Source organism: Lepisosteus oculatus, chromosome 12 (assembly GCF_040954835.1).
Source record: "Lepisosteus oculatus isolate fLepOcu1 chromosome 12, fLepOcu1.hap2, whole genome shotgun sequence".
NCBI lineage: Eukaryota > Metazoa > Chordata > Actinopteri > Semionotiformes > Lepisosteidae > Lepisosteus > Lepisosteus oculatus.
The window spans coordinates 5,422,812-5,436,290 of NC_090707.1; the positions used below are offsets into that span (position 1 = coordinate 5,422,812).

A 13,479-nucleotide genomic window follows, 5' to 3' on the forward strand; every position below is an offset into this window, starting at 1 on the left:
ATATCCTACAACCAATATGCAGGGCACAACACTAGCAAGTTGGATATCTGCAAAAAGAACAAAAAAGCCACAATTGCTGTTAATTTTACTTGCACGTCATGGTGCGAAAGAATCTGGTTACAAAAAAAGCACTGTGGGATGGGAATTTGCATAGCATGTATCTTCCTATTTCCCACAGCTGAATTCAATGTGCTTCATTTTTTCTCCCTCCTTCAAAGCATCTGAAGGGACTTGCCATGAAAGACTGCCCTTTTGTATTTTATTCAGTGAAAAATGCTACACATAGCTGCAGTCTATTAAATCTAAATCTGGACTCCTAGTACCCAAAGGCATACACTGTAAGGAGCATCATATTAGTGCCATCTAACCACAGTAATCTATGTACTGTACATTAACCATATCTGGAGGCATATCATGTCAGCATAGCTCAGGCCAGCTTTCTTACAATTTCCTATGAGGTTGTGTGACTCAATTTAAATGTACACGGTAGAGTGGCAAATCAACATTTATAGAACTGAAGCTAATACTCAACACGACTGAATTCCATTTAATTTGAGTTATTGTGAGTCGTTTTGCTGAAGGTGATTGGTGGAGCACATTCTGTGTTCTTCAGTATTTTGATTCATATACATACAGTGAGTGCTACAGCGTGGGATGTTGAAGTAAAATGATTTCTCAGATGAGGACAATGTTGCAAGATTATTCTGCACCTGCTGCCAGAGAAACTGAATGGTTGCACCACAGACATTTTCTCACAATCTCTTAAGAATGTTGTCAGGTTGGAATTTATTAAGAGTAGGATGCTCCTAAAAATTGTAACTTGTCACTGGCTTTTTTCTGGTGTCATATCTGTAATTGAATGTTGATAATTAATTTTCTTTTTCATCTAGAGGCATGTACCAGATCATGCCCCTTGGTGCCCCTACAAGTTAACCAATTACTAAACAGTCTAGCTACAGTTCTTTATTTAAAAGCAAGCAAAGTAATATCCAAAACCACACTCACTTATAAGAGTATAAAATGTAATGCGGAGAAGATTTCTTTTTTTGTTGTTGTTTACTTTTCATGGCCATTATTCAAACAATTGCAAACATTACTTAACATTAGGTGTTCTTAGACCATCCTTATCAAGTACTGACTATGAAGCTCTGCTCAAGAACACATTCTTTTTTTGGCAGCATACATTGATAGATTCATTATTTTGCATTTTATTAAGGTGTAGAAACAGAGTCTAAACAAAGATTGCAGTACTAATCACTTCCCTTCCGAAATGTGCCTGTTTATCCTTCAGTCACCACACAGTACCTCCTTGTTCACAAACAACATATTCCTCCTACCACTACTAATTATTATTTAACAAATAAATACGTAGACGGGCATGAAGAACTCTTAAACAATTCTTAAAAAATAACCCCTTAGACTGATGGAGAATTCATTTCTCTTCCTGAATACCATTCAGAGCTGTTTCTTTTGTTGGAGCTTAGCTGGACAAGTCAGCTCAGGTTGGTAAATCATATATCTCAGAACTGAATTAGTGATCCCTTTCCCCATTGATCTTGTCTCTGCATGCTTCATCTGCCGCATGTGGGAGCCAGGATTTTACAGAAATAAAAATAAAAGCTTCTTCCCAACAGTTTTGACAGCAAGCTAGAGGGTAACTAGCTAGAAGCTCATTTATTTTGAAAGAAAAAAAAAAACGTTTAGCGGGAATTTCATTGCTCTTTGTAATTTTCAGAAGGCATGTTTAATAGGTGTTTCCAAAGCTGGCTCCTGCAAGGATTGCAAAGTGTTTCTCACTGGTAGGAAGACCTGGAGGTTACTGCTTCACCAAAGGTGTAGCTACAAGGAAAAAAGTTCATCATTTGTATGAAGTAGCTCTCCTTGACATTGTCAGTCATTCAAAGGGTTCTGACCTTCAAGTACTGTAAATGTTGACTTGTCCAGTCAGCCGGTTCCTGCTTCTGGGGGTAGAGTAGCTATGAATACTCAAACAGGGCTGAAAGGTGACTGGGTGTGCTCTGATAAAGCAGAGTGTTTGCACTACCCTGTTCCTTGGCATACAGTAGCTGTGCACATTCCCAGTATTGGCCAGTAAAGAGCAGAGCAATTTAATTCAGCTCTGTGCCAACAGCTGGAGACTGATGGTGTGTCAATCCAGGTCGGTTTTGATTTGCTTAATATATTTGTTCTCTGAAGCTTTCTAATTGTGGCTGATTGAAGAATTGGAGTGCAAAGCAGTAACAAAGTGGGAGGCACACACAAACACTATTGCCCAAGGGCAGTTGTTGTTTAAGACAGCCAGATGTGAGCCTCTGGCTTTCTCGTACAGTATAAATATTACTTTCAGTGATTTATTCCATTTAAAGCACTTGCTGTATGTTTTTCAAACATGTCTTCCGGATTTGCCTATATAGAAAATACAATGTGTGTGTATAACAACTGTATAAGGATCTGTAAGAAAATGTTGCTGCTGCCCTTGCATTTCTAAAATACTTTGTATTCCCTAATGGAAAAACAATGTTTTATTCTTGTGGAGAAGGATTATCATTTTCTTGATAAAGAATTAGGAAATTCTAGGAAAAGCTGCATTTTATTTCAGTATTATGTTGCTTTATCTACAGTATAGTGTCAACTGGTTTCATATTTTCTGCTTACCGTATGCTGTACATGTTAGGGTCTAGTCACACAAGTTCCACTAATGAATAATAGGTTTGTTTCAAAAGTTAATGAATGTATTTGAAAAGGATAACGGTTGCAATGCTAAACATTTGATGAATGGGCAAGTAGTCATCCCAGAATGAAATCCATCTCCTTTGGATGACATCATCACTACAGCAGACATCATCAGTTCCCTGAGGACCGTTTGTTGATATTTCTAAGTTAGGTAAATTTAATCTACTAACAGCAAAACAGAAACAATTTGATGGCTCAATGAAAAGGCTTAGCAGGAGGCTTTTTCAGGCACATGAAATAAACCATTTTTAATTGAAAAATGAAGGAAGACTATGAGCAACTGCTAAGCAGGCAGCATAGGCTAAAATACAATTAATGACTTAATCTCTTGGTGGATGTTCCCAGAATGTTTACAAAATGATGAAACAATGTCATGACAAATGCCTAATACATGTTTATATTATTTTTTCATAATGTCAGTGTGAATCACGAGATCGTCAAGCTGCATAAAAAAGTGTATTTTTCGTATGCTTCAACATTTCTGAGGGGGGGGGACTCTTTCTTAAAAAGTTCAGGTTATGTTTGTTGTCAAATGTGATCTGACACTGAGGCTGCTGTTAATCAAAACCTGACCTCACACCATGTTAATGACAGTATTCCATTGTCATTTACATTTGTGGAGTTTAAGAGGCTTATTCGTTGAAGCTCAGGCATGAGTTATACTTAATGAAAATGAGATGATCATTAGCTATGATTTCACCTTCGGATGGTGAATTCAGAAACAGTGAATTTAAGTAATAATTCCAATTAAAATGAAATGCATACTTCAAAGAATCAAAAACATTTGCCTTGAAGAATGTAGTAATCCAGCTAAATATCTTGCAATGGTAAAATGCTGCTTGTTGCACTTTAAATAATGGTTAAATTACTAAAAATCAAGGCAATTCCTGAATGGAGATGTACATACTTGCTCTGTTTTAGGAAGTAAGCTTTAATTTCTCCTTGTGAACTTTTACCTATTACTACATTGATTCAGGCATTTCATAATCAATTAAAGTTTTTCCATCTTTAATTAAAATTCATTCATCCATCCAGTCACAGAAATCTGGTTCCTGGTAATGGTCAGGGCAACAGGAAATCCAGGGATCATAGGGTGCAAAGTGGGACTACGCACATGATGAGACACCAGTCCGTCACAGGGTATACATACTGTACAAACACATGTCACGCCCTCTGCAGCCAGAGGGCGCTCCTTTTCTGTCCTGTCCCTAGTTTCCTGTCCTTTGCTCTCCTTCAGGTGTCTCTCTCTCTCTCTGGGGCTATATACTGTATTTCTGAGTCACTTATTCTGCTTCGCTCAGCATTGACGTTCAGATGTCCTGAAACCCGCCCACCATCCAGGTCGCCCCACGTCTGCTGCCTGAGGGCATCGGTTTCTATTCGACTCCTGAACTGCTGAGCCCGGGCTTTTTCCCCGTTCCACGGCTACGCACATGGGTCTTTTTACGCTCTCCTGCGTCTCCACGGTTTGTCCCTTCCAACATCCGTGACACACACAGGGACAACTAAGAGACAGGAATTCACCTAACCAGCAAGTGGAGGAGATCAGAGCACTGAAGTGAAACTCATGGGAATCCAGGGAGAACACGCAAAATTCCACACCGTAGATAACCCAGGATTAAAGGAAACCCAGAACCCAAAAGTTCAAAGCAACAGAGCTGACGGGCTCTTAGCTTGATGTCTTTAGATGCTCGGTATACAGTATGCTGTAAAGACCTCTCAGATTATGCTAGCCATAATCTTTCTAACTATGAAGAGCAGTTAAAGACTTACAGTAAGTGTACGACACTAGTCTTCAGAGCTTTGTGAACGATAACCTCTGATATGACCTTTCTTCTTCAGGTTACTGCATGACATGCGGACCTGCTGCCACTAGCCACACCTCCCCTGGAAGACTTGTTTGACAAACATTTTCCAGCCCAGCCCCCTTAACACCAGCATGACCAACACTAATACCCTCTTCTTCGTAAATCTTTGCAAAGGCTTTGAGCCTGGGATCCAGTTAATCATCAAATTTGTCAAAATATCCAATCTGCTTGGGACTGCTACTGTGTCTCTCCCTTTCTCTCTTTCCTCTCCCCACTGTTGGCCTGGTTTATGGCTAAAGAAGGGGGGGGGGGGGGACTGGTTTTGCATTGGTGCTATTAGTGGGTAATTGATTTTTAATGCTTTCAAACAGTATGAATATGAGTTCACCGCCTCAGGACCATTCACATCCAGTCTCAACTCTGGACTCCTTTAAAAGAGTTCCAGTAATGCAGATAAAGATGTTATAGCAGATGACAAATGCTTTTTTTAGTTCCACAAAACCATAGGGACCCATTGTTTTCCCAACAGCTGCTGTAAGTAAGTAAATATTGCTGCTGAAATGGTGAGATGGGACGTGATTACACTAATGTCTTTGTGACAATCTGGTGCACACACTTTGTATGATACAGTAGATGGAGGCCTAAAACACCTTAAAATACAGAAAGCATTTTCCATTCATTCGAATTTATTAAGATGTGTGCACTCTAATAAAAGTTCTAAACATCTCATTCTGGTTAAGATTGATTATGATTTACACTTTTTAAGCATTAATTCAAGGAAAACAGAAGAATACCGTTGTTTTGTGGAATTCTAAAACTAATTGTACGCTTCTTGTGATTTTCTATTTACAATTGGAGGAGCACTGAATCTTTCTCATCTTTGTTCTTACTAATATACAGTACATGTTACGTTATGAGCAATAGCTTTGCTACTAAGAGCAACTGCCAAGCATTTTGCTTTCATAACACATCCTCGGGCTGCAATTTGACAGGACACTGGAAGCTGGTTATTCAAGTGAAATGAAACAGTCACTGCAGCTGGAGCATAAATCTTAGCTTCTAATCTCAGGTGCATCAATTTTGTAGATGATATTTTCTTGCCCTGAAATGCCCATTGGGAACCAACAGCAGTTGATTTTTCACTAGGGGAAATTATTATTTTTGATGAATGTTGGACATTCCTCTCTCACAGCTCACCAGCATGTTTCTGAGTCGGTTCATCCCGCACTACTGTACAAACATTTTTGTTTCTGTTGAGTAAACTGTCTGAAGAATCTAGAAACCACAATTTTATGTTCACTGAAGTGAGGCTAGAAGTCGTCTACAAACCTTCGGTTTTTGGATGTAGATTCCTTGAGTTTTTTATGCTAGCCTCCTGCTCTTATCATTCCTTCACAAGTTATCAATAAGTGTCCCATTCTAGTTTTACACATTTCTCCTTACCGTCGTCTTTCACTATTCTTCACACAATGACTGCACAGGCAGGCAGCAGTGCATGGATCAAATGAAGATTATTTTAATTTAACTACTGTACGTAGAATTTTCTTTACATGCAACGTCACGTGTTGCCTAGCATACGGTACTGTAAGCCCTCTTCGTACAGTACTTTCAATCTGTACGAGAGCCAATGTGACAAGTTGAGGCGTAAAAGTGTTATTTTAAGAAGGTAGGGTACTGTAGATATTTTTAGTATTTTTGTATTCTTAGTCTGAACATTGTTACCCTTAATTCGTAACTCACAAGTTCTCCCAAACATGTGATTCTGCAAATAAAACGTGCTCTGTTGCAAAGCATTTTGCCCGTGTGCACAGACGCGTTCTGCTTCTGGAGTGGCCTGAAGCAGACGAGCCCCCCCCAGCAAGCTGTTTAGCTGTGTCACCTGTGGTAAAGGAGCCCCTGGTCTGTCTTGATGAAAAATGATCGGCTACTCATATTCACTTGTTCTTTCTCCGTTCTCCCCAGGGAGAAGCTGGCAGCGGCCCGGTTGCAGCGCGAAGTCGCACGAAGCAAAAGCGAAGGAACAATGGTACTGTTCAGCTTTTACTGACTTCAGCATTTTCCTTCCAGTTCCGAAGTTTAGAAAGAATGTACTGTATGTGTGTATTACCGCCCTGTTGCATGAGGAGGCGTTGAATTGGAAGACCTTGCAATGTCACATGCATTCTGGAATTAAACGGAGATTTGAGAGCGAGTGCTTTAAGATATAGTTTGAGAGTTTAGACTTAAACACAATACGTACTGTAAAAGCAGAAAATAATAAAAACATTAAAATCGTACATACTGTTACTATCTTCGCTCAGTCTGTTCTGTTGACTACACAGTCAAAGGATTGAGTGTCTTAAAATAGAATAGTTAAAGTAATTACCATAGAGAGGCTTTAATGAAAAGGGTAAGGGAGAGATGACCCGTCCTTAATTCCTTTGTTTTACAACAGAAAGCATAATATCCCCCACTGGCATCCTCCTATCGGATTACAGCATTCCAGATTGTGTCTAAATCTACACAGCAGCACGCGTGAGAGTAAAGGTGAATGCCCTGCATAACATACAACAAATGGCTACACAAGTCTTACAAAACGTTTTTTTCCCCTGAATTGTGTCACATTAAGTGATCTTTTTGGAAACACCCATTGCTAGCGAGATCTTTCAAGAAAGTGTGTGGGGGGCACCTCACCCCAAATTTAAATGAACAAAATTATTTTCTGTCGGGAATTAATTTGATGTTCATATGGAAAGAAAACAAATCCTCAGAGTTGACATTTTAGATTGACTGCAGTATATTGAATTGTGGGACAATTCCAATAGAGATGAAACACTGTTGCCATTAAATACCATGAACACCTAAATCGTTCCTACACACTGTAGATACAGTACTGTTCAAACAGAAGGTTCTCTGAATTTGTCTTTTGTGTCATTATAGTGCTCTTTCTATGTTTACAAACAACGTTTTCACACAGTCAGCATGACACTTTTTTTTCTTCAGTTCAATAGTATCTACGAAATTAGTGGCTGTGGTTTCCTGCAAATGTAGGCTTTCTATAGGCTTGGCTTAGTGCATCTATGCTGGCAAAATATGAAATATGAAATATGAAATGCCATTTTTGTTGCTCAAATCCAATACATCTCACTTGTAGTCTTTTCTCACTCCTTCAAGTTGGGTCATATACAGTACAGTATGACCAGCATGTTCAGTTTTACTTAGGAATACCGCATCATTGTATGATTAAGACAGTTTGTCTGCTGGCCTTTTTCTCCAAGGGATCACAGACTTTCTGGACAGCTCAGTTTGTTTACATTCTTTAAAGGGGTTAGTGTGTTCAGTTATACAACATGCCCACTTGACCTCTTCCTACTAGTGACATTTATAGCCCTGTTTGAAGTGACATTTCCTAGACTGATAATATATTGCTGGAAATAATTACAGGCCTGAGTTTTTTTTTCTTTTTACAAAACCTAAAAGGTAAGGAAATGCCAAATTCCATTAAAACGACATTCTTGAAAATGCAGCAATTTATAGAATGCGCAAAACCCTATCTTCTCATGTTGTCAGTTTCTGCCATAGGTGCTTGCCTTACATTTAGAGCAGGTGTGTTCGAATTGGATGTACAGTAGAAATGGGAACAGCTCAAGTAAATGAATAGCAGGTGCATCGTTACACTGAAAGTGTGGGGCACAAGACAGGCTTCCCTCTTGATCTTGATCTGAGGAAGCTCTTCATGATAATGAAACACTGATTTTGACCTTTTACACGGTGAGCGCTGCCTTGCGACGTCTCGGTTCTGAGGGAGAAGTTTTCCCTCCTGCATGAGTGGAGCTGCGGAGCTGTTCCTCTGTTTCATCTGGGAGTCTTTGCTGTGCTAATTACCAGCCAGAGCGCATGGTTTAGGATGAGTTATCTGTGTCAGCCAGGAGGGGAGCTGAGGAGAGCCTCCATTGTAGCGTCTGATAATCTCTCCTGGAGTCCGTGGAAGGATGACTGCGATGCATGAGCTCTCAAGGCTCTTCTTAGGCAGCTAATGGTAGCTTTTAAAAAGAGAGTTAATAAAAAAAAATAACGCAGCTCATGGGAGATAATTGTCAGAGTGCTGGCAGCGTAACTTAGTAGCTGCAGAGCCTTCCGACATCCAGAGTCTGAAAATGGATTAGACACTGTAGCTCAGTACCCTTTGAAGTGTGTGTCCTTACGTTCTGCATTTTTTTTTCTCAAGCTGTAATATCCCAGCAGCTTCACTCCCATTTATTTTCCTGGGGGTGGGGGATTGCTGCATTGAACTAGATCTGAAGTAGGTGATGGGATTTAGACATGGGCATCATCCCAGCTTGTGATTTACATTTTTTTTATGGTTACGTCGTTCCAGATGGCTCCGTATCAAACTCCTTTTTTACTATTAATTTTGTGCATTCTGGGCTCAGCCCTCTATGCATGGCTTCCCTTCTAAAAGCAGACGTGTCTGATTTGAACTCAAAACTGAAACCTAAAAATTGTATTCTAACACTGTGCTTTACAATTTAGAGTAATAGAGTGAAAACACGAGGCTTTTATACACATTTATACAATGGTCAGCTTGTGGAACATACAGTCAACGTCCAGAGTTGTGGTGCAACCTTGTTAGTCGTATCAGATATTGTATGAAAATCATTATCTTTTAGAAGTATTATTAGCATTGATAAAATTCAGTTTTAGACATGTGGCCTGTTTTTGTGAGGTCAAAGACTATTTTGAGATAACCTGGCCAGCAGGAGTAAGAAGCAGTCTGATTCTGTGATGTAGAGCACACGTATGGCAGTATGGTACAGACAGGGTGTTCTCACAGATCTGGAGTGTGGTGATGCGAAGCAAGACCCAAGGGGCATTTAAAGCAAGGTCATCTGGGGTCCGCAGAAGCAACAAGCAACTGGGCTGTTGTCTTTGCAATGATGAGAACTGTTGCATGAAGAAAAGAGCACCACACGAAATGTAAATCGGTTTCAAGGCAGAATATCTGAGTCCAGAAAGAGGCTAAAATGTGAATCACCATGCATTCCCATATGGAGGGCCTCTGGCTATGTAAATGTTTATGCTGTGGTCTCTGAAAGAGACTTGGTGACCATGGTAGTGATGGCATTGAGGTCACCTTGGATGTAGCTCTAAATGATCCCATGACTTTCACAGAGGGAATGTGTCTTCTGTAACGTTGCAAATCTTTCTCCCCGTGGTTCGATCTGTTGGTCTGTTCGTTGAAATTTTGTTTCGACAGACAATAGTATTCAAACCCCACAAGGCTGGTCGAAGTCTGCAGCAGACGAAAAAATATCTGCCCCGCCAAGCTTGCTGATCTGTTATTAACTGTTTTTAGCATATTCTTAGAAATGATAGTTCAGGTGGGTAGCTGCGTCAGCATGCGTAGGCTGCAAAGGAACAAGTAATAGGTTTATTCCATGCTGAAAAAAAGAAGAAAGAGAACACAACGTTTCGGCCGTGGAGCCTTCTTCAGGTGTGTCATGTGGCTTGTTTTTGTGCCTTCTGAAGAAGGCTCCACGGCCGAAACGTTGTGTTCTCTTTCTTCTTTTTTTCAGCATGGAATAAACCTATTACTTGTTCCTTCTTAGAAATGATGCTGTCTACTGTTAAATATCCTAGGAGAGCAGCAGAAGAGAATCTTATTGCCTCAGACATGGGGACCATGTTTCATCTTTGTAGCATATGTGAGGATGGCAACACACTGTGCTGAAAAGTGTCCTCAATCTTCCTGCTGTCTTCTTTTACCAGTTGTTTTGTAGAAGGGGGTCAGGTTACCTCAGATTGCAAGCTGAAGAAAAAACATTAGGCATGCTGTTCTTCTGCAACAGTATTCTCAACTGCTCTGTCTTTTCTGATGATTTCTGTTATTTTATGTTGAATACACTTGACATGGTTTAATGTATTTTTTTATATTCCTATGGTTTTTACCATGCATTTTGCGTTTTAGTTTATTACTAGCATCTCACAAAGACATACATTGCCAATGGAAGAATAGCAAAACTGATCCTGGACAAACATACTGTAGCACTCAGTACAGCAGGTTTTTCTCTTGGCTAGAAAGTTTTAAACTAAAAAAACAAGGATTATGTCCTTAAATGCACATTAAATCCTTCTGAAGTAGCATTTGTGAATCCAGCTTTGAAAGACTGGTTGCAAAATGTTCCATTTCCATTTGGAAACATTAGCACTTGTACCTTTTATATATTTGACATAAAGTCTTTTACATAAAGCCATTTTACGGGTTTTCTAATTTTGTGCAGAGCAGCACTATAACACAATTTTACAAATAGTTTTTTTTTCCAAATGAAACTACCTGCTTTATGTTTTAGAAAGTTTATTTTAATAAACTGCATCTTAATATTCATAGCACTTAAAATTACCCATGTATTCCTAAATAGAAAATAATACTTTTTGCAGAGAATTTAACTATAAATGAAATTTCCATCCATGCGTTTTTTAAATGCTTTATCCTATTCAGGGTGGGAGGGGAGCCGGAGCCTATCCTGGCAAGCAATGGGCATGAAACCTGAATGATATTCATGAATTCTAATTGATATTATTTAATAAAGTTGCATAACACCTACTTATTTTATTTTTTAATATAACATTTATTTGAATATGGTTGTTTGATCAATTAAGCTAGTAAACTCAAATTATCCCACTCTTACCAACAGAAAAGGTACTTGAACACACAGGATAGTCAAGTCCCCTGGTGGAACTAACCAGACAAATTTCATTGAATAAATTAGACATTTGTATTGTGATTTTAGACTTTGGAGTTCACTCACAACTAGTCTGTGGTTTTTACACTTGAGAAAAAAAGTGCTTTTAAAATTTTCTGTTCTGCAAGTGCCTTGCCTATGTTTTTATGCAGCAACATCTGCTTTAGGGATCATTGACATTCCTGAGTTTTAAAATCAGATGGTCTCAGGTGCCCAGTTCTGAAGAACATACTTATCTTGCCCCAGCATTGAAACCTGACATATCCTACGGCATTTCACTGGGTCTTCAGGGCTTGTCAATTCCTGGTGGCAAACCTTGAATATCATCTTGTGCTCATTACTGCTCATTACTGATTTCGTTGGCAGCTTTTGAATGTGATGGCCAAACTGTTGTTTTTTTTTTCATCCTTTGTTTTACTATTGCATTGGGAGCAGAATATAAAATTTTGGTCAGCCAGTGAACATTACAGTTTACTTCAGTGAAATACATTTTTTCCTGCATTACATACAGTACCACAAACAGTTTATTTTTCAGAGTCTTATTTCATTTTTATTTACAAAATTAATCCATTATTATAATCATTTTTTTTGTATTTATAATGTTTACATTGTGAACGGTTCTTAAATTATTTGGCTGACACTTTTATCCAGATCTATTTACAGAAATTACTGTTACATATTTTTATCTAGATTTTTTGGTACACATTAATTAATTAACTCCAGTTATTATTACAGTATACTATACGTCTGCCAATGTCAAACACTGCACCAGTTTGAGGGAGGGTTCTATGTTCTGCAATTTATGTTTCCCTTAACTTTTTAGGAGGTTTATTTGGTTAGACTAATTACCTTAGCACTCTGATTTGTTTTGTAAATGTAGGATTTCTGCATGTAATAATGTATCAACAAATATGATGTTAACAAATCCAAGATCAAAGAAACTACTGGCACACTCGAATAACACCATTCATTTTTCTCTTGATTTTTAGTATTCACTTCACGCTTTAAGAAAGTGATGTTTTGAACCCTCATGGCCCTCGCTATCATTTTGTTTTAACTTGAAGCGAATTACATACAGAAAACACATATCATTTGAGTTATTTTTTATCCTCTAAAAATTAAGACCATTTTCCTTTGATTGCAAGTTTGTTTTTGAGTTCTCACCTCAGTGCTCTGGAAGTGACAAGCATGAGCTCAGTAACTTTACAGCACTTACTGTACTTCTGAAGGAATGGGCAGGTCTAGTGCTCACATTCTGTCCTTAAGCCCAAAATATGTTTGGGTATGTTATATAAATACACTAGTAAGTTTTTCTAGGAATATGGGTATTCCTAGTAAACACCCTTATGTATTGTGTGTATGTGAGTGGTAGGTTCAATTAAGGCAGAACTACAAGCTGCCATGAGCTCTGTTTTTACTCTCTACAGTGGCACACCTAATTGTTGGCTATGCCATATTTGTGGGTTCTGCAAATACTCCCTTTATTTTGCATTCAAAAGAAACTACAGAAATCAATCATGTCTCCAGCATGATTTATTTATGGATGTTGAAAGGAAGTGGCATTGTCTTTCATGTCTGTGTATATTAGGTCTGGCAATGCCTGGGGCTTTGATTTAACATGTACACAACAGTGGATTTGTGTGTGGCAAAAAGATTATCGGGGCTTCATTCCCAATTCCATTTCACACCTGCACCCTTTGTCATAAACCTACAGCATTACAAGAATGGTGTTGTCCCCGAAGGATAGACCCCTGCCCTGCTATAATGGTACTACAAACAATTGATTTATGGATGTATTAGATCCTTTTTCAGACATACCAGCCGCTAATTAATTTAAAGCCCACTTAGGGCCAATTAGAGTCTTATTAAACCTTGTAAAAGGGTGCAGGTGTCAGATTGTAAAGGATATACAGTATAGAAAAGAGAAATGCAGCTAGTTATGAGATTACTTACAGTATACACATTTTAACCTTTTATTTATTGTTTTTCTGCTATAAATTTATTTTAAGATTTCAAACCGTTGTCTGAAAAAAATGACTTATTTCAATTTGAATAAGCTGCAAAAATCACACTTCTTTTCACTTAATGTGTCTAAATAATTAATCTATTGTGTTGCTGTTCTGCTTCTGAAATAGAAATAAATTAGAAAATAAATTAATATATATATACAGCTCATTCCATTCACATGCATATTTACATCATACAATCTAATTTTT

At 38.4% G+C, this 13,479-nt stretch overlaps 1 protein-coding gene across 3 annotated transcripts in view; it reads left to right on the forward strand.

Moving 5' to 3' along the window:
• LOC102692698 (nck-associated protein 5) overlaps positions 1–13,479 on the forward strand; it is a 150,133-nt gene that overhangs the window by 10,792 nt on the left and 125,862 nt on the right. For all 3 annotated transcript variants that reach the window (XM_069196268.1, XM_015358337.2, XM_069196267.1), the window contains exon 2: positions 6,504–6,567. In XM_069196268.1, the coding sequence (XP_069052369.1) occupies positions 6,565–6,567 (3 nt within the window). In that variant the 5' untranslated portion in view covers positions 6,504–6,564. The remainder of the gene's footprint in view (positions 1–6,503; positions 6,568–13,479) is intronic.